A 16,467-nucleotide genomic window follows, 5' to 3' on the forward strand; every position below is an offset into this window, starting at 1 on the left:
CCTTACCTGGTGCAGATACGTCTGATACGGCAGAGACAGTTCCAGGACCAGATATTAGTCTAGACTGTTTTTCTCTAATCGACCTTTCAGAGCTAAATTCAATTATTTCTGCGTCGAAACCGTCAACCTGTCTTTTAGACCCAATCCCAACCAAGCTGTTTAAGGAAGTCTTTCCCTTAGTTAGCAACTCTATATTAGATATGATCAATATGTCTTTACTAGCAGGCTATGTACCACAGTCATTTAAAGTAGCCGTAATCAAACCTCTACTCAAAAAACCTACTCTAGATTCAGGAACTCTAGCTAACTATAGGCCTATATCAAACCTTCCTTTTATCTCAAAGATCTTGGAGAAAGTGGTAGCTAATCAGCTGTGTGACTTTCTCCATGACAACAGTTTATTTGAGGAGTTTCAGTCAGGATTTAGAGTCCACCATAGCACTGAGACTGCACTAGTTAAAGTTACAAACGATCTACTTCTAGCTTCAGACAGGGGACTTCTCTCTGTGCTCGTCTTGTTAGATCTTAGTGCTGCTTTTGACACCATTGACCATCAGATCCTATTATACAGACTAGAACATTTACTTGGAATTACAGGGACTGCTTTAAGTTGGTTTGAATCCTACTTATCAGACCGATCTCAGTTTGTAAATGTTAATGATAAGTTCTCTATGCACACCAAAGTTAGCTATGGAGTGCCACAAGGTTCAGTGCTTGGACCAATTCTCTTAAAATTATATATGCTTCCTCTGGGAAATATAATGAGGAAACACTCCATACAGTTTCATTGTTATGCAGATGATACTCAGCTTTATGTATCAATGAAGCCCGATGGCACCAGTCAGTTATGTAAGCTAAAAATGTGCCTTAAGGACGTTAGGACCTGGATGACCAGACACTTTTGCTACTTAACTCAGACAAGACTGAAGTTATTGTGCTAGGCCCTAAAAACCTCAGACAGACTTTTTCTAGTGATTTGACTGTCCTTAATGACATCAGCCTGTCATCTAGCACCACTGTTAGGAATCTAGGAGTTCTATTTGATCAAGATATGTCCTTTAGCTCTCACATCAGCCAAATTTCAAGAACAGCCTATTTTCACCTTCGTAATATATCCAAAATCAGGAATATCCTGTCGCAAAATGATGCAGAAAAACTAGTTCATGCATTTGTTACCTCCAGATTGGATTATTGTAATTCTCTTTTGTCAGGGTGCTCTGGTAAGTCTCTAAAAACTCTTCAACTAGTCCAGAACGCTGCAGCTCGTGTACTGACCAGAACTAGGAAAAGGGACCACATTACTCCTGTGTTGGCTTCTCTGCACTGGCTCCCTATACAGTCTAGAATAGAATTCAAGATCCTTCTTCTCACTTACAAAGCTCTAAATGGCCAGGCACCAGCTTATCTTAAGGAGCTACTAGTGCCGTACTGCCCCTCGAGAACATTACGGTCCTAGAATGCAGGCTTACTAGTGGTACCTACAGTCTCTGAGTGTACTATGGGAGGTAAAGCCTTCAGTTATCGGGCTCCTCTCCTCTGGAATCGTCTTCCAGCCGGGGTCCAGGAGGCAGACACAGTCTGTATTTTTAAGAATAGACTTAAAACTTTCCTTTTTGATAAATCTTATAGTTAGGGCTGGTGCTGGTGTAGACCAGCTCTTAGTTATGCTGCTACAGGCTTAGACTACCGGGGGAACTGGCACCTTGAGCTCCTCTCTCTCTCTTTCTCTCTCTCTGTGCATATACAGTACATCATATTACTGCATGTATCTATCTGTAAATCTCAGTCACTAACCTACTTTCCTGGGAGCTCTTGAGCTCTCTTAGGCTCCTTGAGGTCATTGGTTGAAGGCATGCCAGAACAACGCTATACAAATAAAAATTGATTGATTGGTTCAACAAATAGGTACCTCGTGGCAGACATTAGTCAAAATTTTTACAGGTTTACAACTGCTACATATGACGGATTTCTTCATTCCTTTTTCAGAGCACATGAATGTCGGGACCTAAATCATAAACAAAAATCTTCTGTTTTTCTGGAGAAAATGACCAACCCTGCCTTTAGAAAGGAAATATATTTGCAAGTGTACATTGGCAACTGTTAATTTATAGAAGGAAAATAAATGGTTGGAAAACATTTTCAAACTGACTGTGTTCTCAGTTGTTGTCGCTGACTTGGTTGTGGTCATTGACTTGGTCTTCTGTATTGATTTGGTCATTGATGTAGACATTGCAATGATGTAGATTTGGATCAGTAGTTGATCCTGTTGCGTTGTTTCGAGGAGGGGACTGACAGGGTCTCGCATGTGTCTGATAGTCAGCAGACGAAATCATGACAATAAACGTGAACAAAGAGAAAACCAGGAGAGCATCGGTTCTCACGGTGCCTGTGAGAGTTAGAAGAGAATTTTTTTTTGAAAAAAAACATGCTATTGTGGCAAGAGTTTGGTGATGTAATAACTGCCTCGACCAGCTCGCACCAATTAAAACCAAAACAATCTCCTTCACCCACTCTGCTCCCTGGTTCACTCCTGACCTCCGTCACATGAAAACCCATGCCCGCCAACTGGAAAGATCTATCCCCCCTTCTTCCACCTGTCCCCCCCTTAACCTGTCAGCCCCTGTCTCAGTTCTCCCCCATCTCCTCTGCAGAGCTTTCTGACCTTACAACAGGAATGAAAACCTCCACCTGCCTTCTGGACCCCATCCCCACCAGTCTTGTCAAGGCCTGCCTTCCTACCCTATCCCCACTCATTATCTTAACAATTAACTCCTCCTTCTCCACAGGTACCGTTCCACCATCTCTCAAACTTGCTGCTGTCACCTCCATTTTGAAAAAACCTGGACTCAATCCTGACATCCCAAACAACTTCAGACCCATCTCCAACCTCCCCTTTCGCTCAAAACTTCTGGAACATGCTGTTGCTTCACAACTCAAAATCCACCTCTCTGCCAATGACCTCTATGAATCATTCCAATCTGGTTTCCGTTCCCACCACAGCACCGAAACAGCTCTCCTCAAGATCACCAACGACCTTCTCCTCTCCTCTGATGCCGGAAATCTCAACATCCTCATCCTACTGGACCTAAGCGCAGATTTTGACACCATCAACCATTCCATCCTTCTCTCCCGCCTTGAAACCACATTCAACATCACCGGCACTGCACTCTCCTGGCTCAAATCATACCTCTCGGACAGATACCAGTTCATCAGCATCAACTACTGCAAATCCCCCACTGCTCCTCTCTCCCAAGGTGTTCCCCAAGGTTCAGTACTAGGTCCCCTCCTCTTCATCATGTACATGCTCCCCCTTGGTCACATCATCCGCCGCCATGGACTCCAGTTCCACTGCTTTGCCGACGACATCCAGCTCCACATCGCCACTGAAGTCATCACTCCTGCCACTCACTCAATCCTCACTGACTGCATCACAGAAATAAAATCCTGGCTTCAAATCAACTTTCTCAAACTCAACTGCGACAAATCATAAGTCATTATCATTGGCCCCAAATCCCTCATCAAATCCAACAACAACTTCTCCCTAACCATCGATGGCTCCACAGTGCTCCCTTCACCCCACATCTGTAACCTTGGTGTCATCTTCGACCAAACCCTCTCCTACGACAAACACATTAAACAAATCACCAAAACAGCTTTTTTCCACCTCTGAAACATCGCCCACCTCCGCCCATCACTCTCATTCTCAGCTGCCAAGACCCTCACCCACGCATTCATCACCTCCAGATTAGACTATTGCAACAGTCTCCTCTATGGTTCACCATCCAAATCACTCAAGAAACTTACATTCAAAACTCCGCTGCTCGTCTCCTCACACACTCCCGCACCCGAGATCACATCACCCCTGTCCTTCATGACCTCCACTGGCTCCCCAGCCCCCAGCGTATCAACTTCAAACTCCTCATCATCACCTACAAAGCCTTCCACAACCTGGCTCCCCCCTACCTGTCTGAACTCCTCCACCGACACACTCCCACACTCTCTGGTCTGCGGATGCAAACCTCCTGTCCCCCCCCTCCAGGACCAACCTTTGGTCCTGGGGGGACAGGGCCTTCTCCATTGCAGCTCCCACCCTCTGGAACTCTCTCCCTAAAAACATCAGAGACTCCCCCACACTCACTTCCTACAAGAAATCCCTAAAAACTCATCTTTTCATCGCCTACAACCACTGACTCTCATCCTCTTCCCTCAACACTATTTCTATTTTGTATTGTTCTGTTAGTTTTTTTTTTTGTTGTTTCCTGTCAAAGCGTCTTTGAGTATTTAGAAAACCGCTATATAAATCTAATTTATTATTATTATTATTATTATTATTATAACTAATTAAGTCAAATAACAACCGAAAACACCACCTGGGGGCCTGCACCCCAGGAAATCTTATAACCCCAAATGTAAATAATTAAGACACACAGATTCAAAAACTGGTGAGGCAGAGACATGTTTTCAAAATAATTTATTATTATAGATCAAAGGGAATATGGAAAATAAGGGAGACTGAAGCTGTAGGGAAGGAAAAATTGTTAAATATAATAACACAAATACTACTAAGGGGAATTAAGATATATTTTTTATTTTATCACAGAATATAAAATGTTCTAAAAGAGGTTAAATGTAAAGTTGAGGCTTTAGAACACTACCAATCCATAAATAAACCAAAACTGAGCTGAAGCCACGAGTGAAGAGGCAGACTACACTGAGGAAGGTGTGGGGGTGCTACCACATACTCACCTTCGTGCAGCACAGCAATCCAAACTTTAGTGCTGTCTATTTGTGACCCAGTGCTCTTAACTCACATGCAAAGTGTGGGGACCTCACCCTGGGTACCTAGCCTACCAACTAAGGGCGCGGTCACACTGGCCATCCGTACCGCGCTGTACCCAAGCACGATTGCCCCCCCGCAGCGTCATTCCCCCGCTAGCCGGCGCGGCCCGCGGTCACACTACACAGGACTATCCGTGCCTAAGCACGATTACCTCTTGTATAACGTCGTCATACAACACATGCACGCTTTATGTTATTTCGAAGCGCGCTCAGTTTACAAACAGGCGGACGAGAGAGAGAGAGAGAGAGAGAGAAAAAGACGCGCAGTCGAGTCCGCAGCCGCACATCGGAGAACAACACACAGAGCATGACAGCTACTTTGTGGCTTATATTTTAGTCAGATACAGCCATGAAACTCTGGATTTTTCCTTAATGAAGGCTGTCAGCGTTGTGCACCCGCGTGCTTGTGCTCGTGCATGAAGCGTACTGTGCCGAAGTACACCTCTCCAAAGTGTGCCAAAGCAAAGGAAGTGTACCGTGCCTGAGCACGATACGGAGCGGTCACACTGGTCAAACGAACTGGACTTTAGCCTTGAAGTGTGCTTGGGCACGGTATGGATGGCCAGTGTGAACCGTGCCCTAAGTGGCTGAAAGAAAAGCACAAATAATTAAATGACAAAACAATGTAAAAACAAGCAAATTCCAGTTAGTTGTCGGCAAACTAATAAACACAAAGTCTCAAAGTAATCCAGAAAACAAGAAAATAAACCAAACAAAAATAACAGGGACAATCAATGAGTTAAAGGGACCAAAAAGTAGTAAGGAGACTTTTCTGTACTTTAGTACTAAGGGGAACAAAATAATACTAAAGGCAAAACACTACCAAACTGGGACAAAACAGTATTAAAGGCAAAACAGTACTGAAGGCATTTTCGCCTTCAGTACTGTTTTGCCTTGTTTTACCAAACTAGAACAAAACAGTAGCAGTTTAAGCCACCTAAAAAGGAAGACAACTATTGATAAAAATCAATCAATGCTTCAACTCAAAGCTAAAAATACTGAGCCACTCTACTCACCACCACAGGGTTTCAGTCAAGATGAAACTGGAGAGCAAGGAACCACAGGCCAGATATTAAAGCTGCAGCAACAACCAAACAAGGATGTTATTAGTGATGTGAAAAGCAGTTCTTTCAGTGTACTGAATCAGTAGAATCAGTTCAGTGAAGTGATTCGTTCACCGAATAGTTCAGTACTTCTCTACAGCTCTGCCTGCGAATCAGAATTTAATAAGCTGAAACACGGCTGAACGTTTAGTTCTGCTCACGATCGTACTGAGAACAGCCGGTGGTGAATAATAAGCCAATGAGCTGAGAATTTAGTTGGGTAAAGCTACAGTTTGCAAACTGAAAGCTGCTAAAACAATCATATATATTTTCCCCGACCGTTCTGTTCGGTAAACGAATCACTGACTGACTGAGAGTGAGAGAGAGAGAGACTCGGAGCTCACGTGCAGTACGTTCAGTGAACGAATCACACACTGACTGATGCCACGTGAAAGAGAAAATCAGGACTCCTGCAGTACTACAGTTCAGTGAACGTGCGAGACTGCGAGTCACACACATGCTACTAAAACAGTTAGCTGAGTGAAATTAAGTTGGATATAAAAGCCGTTTGCAAACCGACAGCAGCTATAAAAAGCACATACATTTTCGCGACACCTAAATGGTAAATAAAATATTTGCTACTTCCTCGATTTTGGAGACATGAGAGGGCGATGTAGGGGCGGGCTTGAGCGAGACAGGGTTCCCGACCGACTCCGTCCTGTTGGTTCAGTCAGTACGTGTCACTGACATGAAATGGAGAGGGAGGACGGGCTTGAGCGACTCTTACGGTCTAGAGAGAGAGACACGAGACGGGAGAAATTAACGACTCTTTTCAGTAAGTGATTCAATTCAGTACGCTCAAAACCAGCAAGAAACACATTGAATCAAGGCTGTACCTAGCAGCAGCAACACCAAACACAAATGCACATGCCAGACAGGAGCAGGAGGCCTGAACCTGGCATACAGCTGCCTTAATAAGCTCACCTGATTAGTTAGTGGGGGAGGGGACAGGTGAAAAGCTGTGTTCAAGAGCTCACTGTTTGGTGTTGTCTACCACTATGCCAACTTATATTTAATAAACAGTTTAAGAATAAATGGTTAATGTGACTTTACGTTAAATGAGCGTAATATCTCTATAGTAAAATATACATCTGTCTAAAACAAAGAACATTTTTAAAATAATTATGTTAACAAATAAGCGTAGACTTAACCTCCGATGCTTTTTCAGATATCTAACTGTCACGGTCGGTTGAAAAAATGTAGGACCCAATTGCAGAAACTAACAAAAGTATTATTTTAGCAAAAAGGAAAGAGGCAAACAAAAACTTACTTAATATCAAGTCAAAAAATGTCCAACTGAAAAATCCACAAAGGGTAAAAAACAGTTAGCCTCGAGGAATCACACAGGAGCAAGAGGAAAACTTATGGAACGACATACGACAAACAACAACAATGATCTGACAGATCAGATGGAAATTTGCTAGCTAGCTAAATCTGGTACAAAGCATCTCTTCTCTTCTGAGACTAATGTTTTTTTGTACACTGTCCCTGTCGTTTAAAATAAACGATTAAATGAATTACACAGAAGGGAAGAAACACAGAGACTAAATAGACAGGGGCAATCAAACAGAGGTGAAACGGTCACCATGTTGTAAAAAAGTTTCTGGAAATACTTTTGTGACATTTCACAAATAAATCACAAAACAACACAAACACTTCACCTTCAGTTTGTTACAATCAATGAAATGGGCTTCATACTTCTTCGGGACATAAGGTGCATATATGCAGTATAGTTTCAAAAATAACACAACCGTGTGTTTGTGTATGTGTGTGTGTGTGTGTGTGTGTGTGTGTGTGTGTGTGTGTGTGTGTGTGTGTGTGTGTGTGTGTAGGATGTGGTTATTTCGGTGTGCCTCATGCCTGTGTCAAACAGGAAACATCTCTTTTCTGCTACCTGCAGCGAGCCCGAGGTTTTCAAACGCTGACCTTTAGCAAAGTCACATGTTGCTTGCATGTTCACAGGTTGTTTCCTTGTTCATATGTTTAAACAATTTTTTTCCCAAACAGCTCCCACATGCTTTTTTACATGATACTAAACCTGATATAAAACTCAAAAATTTCTCCTTGACTTTGATGTGCCTTTTGCCAAAATTACCAATATTGCACGTTTACATTACAATAATACAAATATTAATAAAAATAAATGTTATTTATAAAGCGTTTTCAGGAACTCCAAGACACTGTACATCCATTAAAATAGAAAGATCAAGACAAAACAAACATTGCGACATTACACACAAAATAAAAGACACACATTAAAAGCTTGTTGTAGTGTTGAATATGTGTGGGGAGTGAGTTCCAGAGGGAGGGGGCAGCTATGGAGAAGGCTCTGTCCCCACCAGGTTTGGTGCTTGGTTCTTTGTGGTGAAGACCAGATGTTGGCAGCTTCAGGCTACTTTTTTTGTATCCGTAGGTAAATTTGGTTGCATCTGGTATTGGACGGTGGAAGACTTAAGTGAGGTAGGAGGGGCCTGGTGGTTAAGGGCTTTGTGTGAGAGTAGCAGGATTTTGAATTGGATGTGGTACGGGTGTGAGTGAGAAGGGATGCAGCAGAGTTTAGAATGTATTGCAGTTTATTGCGGACTTTGGATGATGTGCCTCAAAGGCTACTATTGCAGTAATCGAGTCGGGATGTGTTTTTAAGGTGAAAGAAGGCGGTTCTTGTGAGCTGGGCGGTCAAAACTCATTCCAAGATTGCGGCTATGACGGTAGGGAGAGAGTGGAGTTGTCTTTTGTGAGACAGAAAGCCCTTTAGAAAGAAGAAATTTTAAATTCGGGGAAAATGTTCAGATAAATAAAGTCGAGTTTTAAAAGTTTTTTAGTTTGAAACTAAAATGAATTAACTACTTTTCAGTTTTTAATACATGTTTCTGAAAATCCAATGAAATTGAGATACAGACTGATGAAATGCATCCACCCTGCATGTCATCCTGATAAAATAATCAGGAAATAACGCCTTATTTGTCTGTTTCTAACGGCGCTCTCGCGCTTCACTTCCTCTAAAACATCTCCGCTTCCTCTGTTTTGTTAGGGGCAGTTTTGACTTAAAACTAACTGTACTTCTGTTTTTTTATACTTTAAGAGCTTTGAGTGGTCAGAAGACTAAAGAAGCTCTACATTAATATATCAGTCCATTTACCGTTTTATAAACTACAGTCCTTATTTTATAGGAAAAAGTGGAAATTTGACAAAAAAGAGGCTGCACTGTACGAAAACAAATACATAATTTTATGAGAAAAAAGTTGTAAACAGCAAGAATAAGTGGCTTTATTATCAGTATTAAGTTGAATTGGAGCAGCCTGAACTAAAATAAAGAAGTAATAAGTTAAAAGTGAAACCTTTACTAAAGTAAAACCTCCATGTTCCTCGGAGTAAACTTGTCTCTTTCATTCTTTATTTCTTCTTCAGACTAACATGTGAATGACGGCTCTTTGAATCTAGCGAGAAAGTGAGGTTCATGCAGGACATGTGATTTAAAAGTTAAAGACACCTACCTGCATGACAAACTGGTGCATAAGAAATACACCAGAACACAGGAAATAACATCCACTGATGACACTGCTGGCTTTCATTTCCTTTCACAACACTCAAACACTCGCCATGGAGGCTTATAGAAAACATCTGGTTGTGTGTGTCACAGCAGGTAAAATACTTTTCTTTATTTCTGTTTTTTCTTCACTGAGATAGGACTGGATCTGAAACTTTATTTTCATTGCATTAAAGAATGTAATGAAACTTTGCTTATCAAAAATCCTATACTGAAGAATTACAAAAAATGCATAATATATACTGAATACATATATATGCATTTAGAAAATGAACTGTTGTTGTGCTATATTTGATCAAATTGATAAACAACTTTTAGTCGATAATCATTACACAACAGAAATATGAAATAGTTAGCAGCTGACAAATCTAGTTGTCTTGTTCGAGGGGCGTGGGGCGAGGTTCATGGTTTCAGCAGTTTTGAGAATCCAAAATTTAAGAAGGAGCGCTGCCTGCATGGATTCAAAAAGTGTAGATCCATGAGCAACGGGCAGTAGCCTAGTGGTTAGTGTGTGCACCCTATGTACAGAGGCTATAGCTGACCTGTGGCTCCTTCCCCGCATGTCATTCTGTCCTGTCTCCAAATAAAGGCATAAAGGCCCAAAAATAAACATTAAAAAATAAAAAAGTGTATAGGTTTGAGGACTTTTTGTTTTCTGTAGAAGAGGAGTAGCGTTCCCTCTCACTTCCGGTGATCTGTAATGACTGTTTTCACTCTGTGTTTAATAAATTCCAAATGATCATGCATTGGACTGAGATATGTCAAAGGCTGCCTTTAAGAGGGGGAAAAAGGGGAACGCCTTCTGGGACCCAGCTGCACAGGGGAGCCCTCATTATTTGTAGAGCGCCAATTCATTAGAAGTGTTATCTCGATACGCTTTACAAAAGAGCATATGGGATAATATGCAGGAAGGATTTCTACTTCCTCGCATTCCTGTTGTCTACACTTCCTTGCCGCTGAGGTGGAGGTCGGAGAAGCCAGTGCATGAAAGAGGACGGTGGTGGTTATTGGGACGACACAGCCCGATGGTAGTGGCTGGGCGTCAGGGACGTCGGGTGGTAGTAGTGCTAGATCACCTTGCTGAAAATTGGGGGAGCTCCGTCTCCTCGAGAGCCTGGCTTCTGCTGCCAGGAGAAGGGGGGCAGCAGGCTGTTCTCACCAGCAATGAAAATGAAAATATGGACACAACATTTCCGGTATTGCTGCCATTTAGAGTTAGAGTGAAAAACCTTAAACAAAAAAAATAAAAAGGAGTAATCCGATAGAACTGAATCAGTTTTATTTCTTCTTTGCAGATCTCTGGCTGGTCAAGTTTACTTCTATAGCACATCAAAACGATTTGAACCGACCAAAATGCTTCACAAACATGGACAATTGATAATAAACAATGTGAAAAGACAGGACAGAAATGTCAGCAATGTCCATTGCATAAAAAAATCAAAATAACACACTGACAATTCCAACATTTAGATTTGTTTTGAAACCGTTCAGCTGTGCTTTAAATTAAGGGAGAGGGGGCACATCTGAAAAGAGATAACATAAGAGTTAATTTAGGATGAGGTCTCACGCCTGCTCTTTCCCTTAGTGCTGCTGTGCTGTGTGAGCTCAGGTGAAGAAAGAGAGATGGTTCAAGCCAAAGAGGGACAGAGAGTCACCCTGAACACCAGAGAGGACGGGTGTGACAGCAAGGTTGAGGTGGTGTGGATTTTCGGACCGGAGAAACCCGTCAGCCGGGTCGCCAGAATGAGAAACAGAGTTTTGACGACGAACTACACCAAGTCTTTTGGGAACAGACTGAAGCTGGACCCTCAGTCTGGATCACTTAGCATCACTGAGCTCAGAAGCAGTGACTCCGGAGTCTACATGTGCCAGTCCATCGGCGTTAACATCTTATCCCAGCAGTTCAACCTGATCGTGTACGGTGAGTCCACATGACTGCATACGATGAGCCTATCTGAACGGGTGAGAGTCCCTCAGGGAGGCTTCATTGTGAATAAAGGATTGATTTTCCATCCTTAAATTTGTTTATGTAAAATGACTCAATAGCAGGAATATCTCAGCTGCACTTGTTAAAATCTGCTTTCTCTTGTTGTCTTCCAGCTTCTGTCTGCACTCCGTCCATCAGGACCAACATGACTGCAATGAACAGCCACTGTAGCTGGCTCACAGTGGAGTGCAGTGTGAAGAGCAGCAGGGAGCTCAGACTGTCGATGTTCAGAGGCAGAGACAAGCTGAAGGAGACGAGCCGTCCAGATCCGTCCTCTACGTTGCATCTCTCTCTGCTGATATCGAAGGGTGATGAAGGCGAGTACAGCTGTGTGGCTGAAAACCCTGTGGATCAGAAGAGCAGCAGACTGCACACAGCAGACACGTGTCTAAACAACGGAGGTATGATGATGCTGAAGCTGGGGAACACAGTGCTCCTCTTCCTCTCTGTCTCTCTCCTCTTTTTTCACATTCTCTCTGATTTATTCTGAAGCAACTATAAAAATTCTGTTTGTTGGAAAACTTTCAGATGTATGAATAAAATTTATTTTCCAACAGATTCAGTGATTTAGATCTGAAATATTTGAATCAGAGTCAGGCACATTCTTTTAAAAGGTCCCAGTAGTAGTCCCTTTCTTTCTCTCTCTCTCTTTGCATCTCGTCCCTCAGAGACGCTCAGCTGGTGTAACTCTGGAGTGACAGTACGGCTTGTTTTCTCCGCTGTACTGGGTTTGGCCTTGATGGTTCTGGTGGTGGACCACGTCAGATTCAGGCGACAAACCCAACAAAGATGCTGAGTGTGTCATCTCATCACATGGGAGAAGAAAATGCAGGAAAACATCTAACGCATAGAACAAATACCTTTGAAAGTCCTGCACCAAAGGAAAACACTGTTACTTCAATAAAAGTGATTAAAAAAATACAAAACAGTACTATTACCGGTTTTATTTGTATGGACCACACGACACAATAAATATCAAGATATATGTACAAGTGGGGCTGAGAATCAAACTTGCCAAACAACAAAAATGCTTGTCTCTGCTGCAGGAACTTTTATTGTGAAATGCTGCTTGACATACGTGAAGGTACTTCCTGAGCGCCACAATTTGTAGATTTTCAACACTGACACGTGTAATTTAGAGTTTTTCTAAGTCACCATGGCCTCTTAAGAACTCCACAATCAAAGAGCTGATGTTTTTGTTGTTTTTTTAATAATACCAGTGTTATGGTTTAAAAATTGACCATGTTAACGGGAAACTTTTAGCTAAGTGCATCTGCGGTTACCGTAGTTACAACAGATGTTGAAGATGGAAAGTGTCCTGACTATAGTTGCTTTGTTACGTTTTTTCATTGTTGTCAAAAATACCAATCATGTAAGTATGTAACTATGACAACCACGTATACATTCTGCTGAAAGTCGTCATTAAACACGGTCACTCTTCAAACCTTAACGCTGGTTAACATTAATGTTATCTTAAGTTAATTATTAAAGAGATACTTCACCCATTTTCATTAAGCTTTGTGTCATTAGAAACCGGGTAGTATTTTTGAATGGTCGTGCATCCTGCCCTCATTTCCCCCTGAGATGGGAAATCTTTGTATTTTTAGGTCTGACAAGGAGCCTCTGATGACACAAAAGTCGTCATTTTGTGTCATTGGCGGCTGTTGTGGTTAGCGGTGGTGAAACTACTATGCTAGTTCCTCATATTTTTGACCACTGAAGCTACAGACCAATCACAGATGAGTGGGTGGGAACTCACTCCCAGAATCAGAAACTTAACGTCCGCCATATTGCTTGGAAGCTTTGCTAACAGGCTCTATGGAGAAAGCTGATAAGAATCGACAATGGCGAAAAAAGTATGTTTCAACTTTATCTGATATGGATGAAGGGGAATTTGAAGGTCTTGTGCTCAAATCGGCTATCTTGGCTTGGTTCTTGGCTATCTCTACGAACCGCAATATAGCAGCGAGGCAGCTTCTGCCGACAGTTTGCCTATGAACACAGACATGGAGTCTGTTTTCTGCCAGGAATTTCCAAGATGCCAATTCCTTCTTGAAGAAATCTCGGAATCAGTTGAGGAAACGGCTGTATGTGTTTTAAATGTCTGTAGAGGACCTTAGTGGGAGTGGCCTGCGGTGCTGTGCATCCTGGGAGTTGGTCTCTTTCATCCTCATGAGCCAAAAAGACACTTTCTGCCTTTTCTCTGTCAAGAAGGCACCAACGTTAAAATGTATTTCACATTTCTTCTACATATATGACCCAATGTCAATACAGATTCATGTTTCAATGGGTGAAGTATCCCTTTAAAGCCTGGCTCACACTGCAGGATAATCGGGCCGATTTGAGCTCCGATTCTGGTCTGGTCGGGCGTCGTAAACGATTCAGTCGTACAGTGTGAGCTGACATGCCACCCCGACTTTTATACAATCAGGGATAAATCGCAAAAACAATGATAACGTCTAAATTAAATAAATGCATCAATTTATCATTGCCTGTAAACTTCACCGTGACTGATGTCACACCTTTTTCTTCGCACATATATAAATAGAGGTGTTTGGTGAGATGAGGGGTTGCAGGTTTTTTTTCACACGCTTCTGTGAGTGTGAGCATACCTTGGTTCTTTTTTGCACATTCATTCTCACGCTCTCCTGGAAGACGTCGCTGTGAGGACTGCCGTAAGATTTTCATTGACTGTAAGTGATGGTCATTTTGGGCTCTTCATCTTCAGACATTACACTCTGTGACACCATATTTCTTGGCTCTTTGACAGCTTTTTAATGACTGCTTCATTGTTAATCATTATATTCAAATTGGCATCATAACTCTGCGTCATTTGTTGTTTGACTTGACCTACTTTTGATGCACTTTGTTTTGACGATCAAAGAGTCCCCCCTGTTGTGCCCCCCGGTGTCTCTTCCTGGTGTCTCCCCCTGGTGTCTCTCCCTGTTGTCTCTCCCTGGTGTCTCTCCCTGGTGTCTCCCCCTGTTGTCTCTCCCTGGTGTCCCCCCCTGGTGTCTCCCCCTGTTGTCTCTCCCTGGTGTCTCTCCCAGGTGTCCCCCCCGGTGTCTCCCCCTGTTGTCCCCCCCCTTGTGTCTCTCCCTGTTGTCCCTCCCTGGTGTCTCCCCCTGTTGTCTCTCCCTGGTGTCTCTCCCTGGTGTCCACCCCGGTGTCCCCCCCTGGTGTCTCCCCCTGTTGTCTCTCCCTGGTGTCTCTCCCTGGTGTCCCCCCCTGGTGTCCCCCCCCTGGTGTCTCTCCCTTGTGTTTCCACCTGGTGTCCCCCCCTGTTGTCTCTCCCTGGTGTCCCCCCCTGGTATCTCTCCCTGGTGTCTCCCCCTGTTGTCTCTCCCTGGTGTCTCTCCCTGGTGTCCCCCCCTGGTGTCCCTCCCTGGTGTCTCTCCCTGGTGTCCCCCCCTGGTGTCTCTCCCTGGTGTCTCCCCCTGGTGTCTCTCCCTGGTGTCTCTCCCTGGTGTCTCTCCCTGGTGTCTCCCCCTGTTGTCTCTCCCTGGTGTCTCTCCCTGGTGTCCCCCCCTGGTGTCTCTCCCTTGTGTTTCCACCTGGTGTCCCCCCCTGTTGTCTCTCCCTGGTGTCCCCCCCTGGTGTCTCTCCCTGGTGTCTCTCCCTGGTGTCCCCCCCTGGTGTCTCTCCCTGGTGTCTCCCCCTGTTGTCTCTCCCTGGTGTCTCTCCCTGGTGTCTCCCCCTGTTGTCTCTCCCTGGTGTCTCTCCCTGGTGTCCCCCCCTGGTGTCCCTCCCTGGTGTCTCCCCCTGTTGTCTCTCCCTGGTGTCTCTCCCTAGTGTCCCCCCCTGGTGTCTCTCCCTGGTGTCCCCCCCTGGTGTCTCTCCCTGGTGTACCCCCGGGTGTTTCCACCTGGTGTCCCCCCCTGTTATCTCTCCCTGGTGTCTCTCCCTGGTGTCTCTCCCTGGTCTTCCTTTGTTCAAGTGTGTTTCGTATAAAAAAAACTCTTGCCTTATATTCAGAACAATATGGTAATATACAATTAAGTCACTCTTGTTGTCCATCTGTAATACATCAGGTCCACTCTCTCTGCAGGTTGTAGCGACCACATGGCTTTGCTGGTTTTCCATCACGCTGTTCGAGCACAAATAAATAGCACTTACTAAGTGATCTTCTGTGTGCAAGCTGAGGTAGATGACAGTTTGTTGGTTGTACTATCCAGTCTAGTTTTCTTTGGGTCAGCAGGTTTGGAATGAGGTTGTGTGCTATTTTATATTTGTGCTTTTATCTATGTGGTGTAAATAACTTCTCAGACATTAATTTATGACTGATAACAACAAATCAGTGGGACCACCAGAATAACTCCTCCATCCATGTATTTTCTTCACATGCACTCTGTGAGTAGGTTACATACACTGTAAAAAAAAAATTCTCATTGTCGACTGCACAGCTCCTACATTACACCTTTTGTACACATTTTGTTTTTTTATTTTTTACATTTTACATTTTTTTTATTTTATTTTATATATTGTAATTGCTTCTTATATTTTATTATGTAAGTTGTTGCTAGTTCTGCTTTATTTCCTTGTTCATTGTTTAGCAACAATACACCAAGAAAAATTCCTTGTATGTGTAAATGTACTTTTAAAAACACGTTTCTGATCCTGATTCTGATTCTGATTCTGAAAACAGTCTCAACTAAGAGAAGAAAAGAACAAAACTCTGTTTGAAAGCTTTGATGCTTTTCCAGAATTGTGAACCATACCATACAATAAATAATAGATAAATACAATTGTCTTTTCTGCTGAATGGAGTAACCATTGAGATTAGCTAAAGTATTTTAGGTCTACTTGTATAAGTTTGTTTAACATATTTGATTAGGACCAATGTACATTTCCAGATGTGGAAAACGTGGGATTCTGACACCAAGTGGCAAACATCTATCAGGTAAAGATGTTCTGAATTCTTAAACTATAACCAAACTTTAATGACAAACATCGTAATGTTGCTGTAAGTAAATCAGACAAGAAAAACAAAG

The 16,467-nt window shown here is 43.0% G+C and overlaps 1 protein-coding gene across 3 annotated transcripts; it reads left to right on the forward strand.

Moving 5' to 3' along the window:
- Positions 1-8,475: 8,475 nt before the first annotated feature.
- LOC110003729 (CD48 antigen) lies at positions 8,476-12,407 on the forward strand. Of its 3 annotated transcripts, none has more exons than XM_029282531.2 (5): positions 8,476-8,650; positions 9,351-9,585; positions 11,075-11,410; positions 11,590-11,877; positions 12,145-12,407. In XM_029282531.2, exons 2-5 carry the CDS (start codon positions 9,495-9,497, stop codon positions 12,270-12,272), a joined length of 843 nt encoding a protein of 280 aa, XP_029138364.1. In that variant the 5' UTR covers positions 8,476-8,650; positions 9,351-9,494; the 3' UTR covers positions 12,273-12,407. The 3 variants fall into 3 exon arrangements, with proteins under 3 accessions (XP_029138364.1, XP_020514937.1, XP_065811092.1); XM_065955020.1 differs by having other exon boundaries at positions 8,498-8,586; XM_020659281.3 differs by lacking the exon at positions 9,351-9,585.
- The last annotated feature ends 4,060 nt before the right edge of the window (positions 12,408-16,467 follow it).

The sequence above is a fragment of the Labrus bergylta genome, chromosome 1, assembly GCF_963930695.1.
Source record: "Labrus bergylta chromosome 1, fLabBer1.1, whole genome shotgun sequence".
NCBI classification, from domain to species: domain Eukaryota; kingdom Metazoa; phylum Chordata; class Actinopteri; order Labriformes; family Labridae; genus Labrus; species Labrus bergylta.

Excerpts from the sequence above, each read along its gene's own strand:
- LOC110003729 (XM_029282531.2), top strand. The coding sequence starts at position 9,495 with ATGACACTGCTGGCTTTCATTTCCTTTCACAACACTCAAACACTCGCC. Across the intron at positions 9,586-11,074 it reads GGTTGTGTGTGTCACAGCAG|TGCTGCTGTGCTGTGTGAGC; the intron begins GTAAAATACTTT and ends TCTTTCCCTTAG. Across the intron at positions 11,878-12,144 it reads CACGTGTCTAAACAACGGAG|AGACGCTCAGCTGGTGTAAC; the intron begins GTATGATGATGC and ends CTCGTCCCTCAG.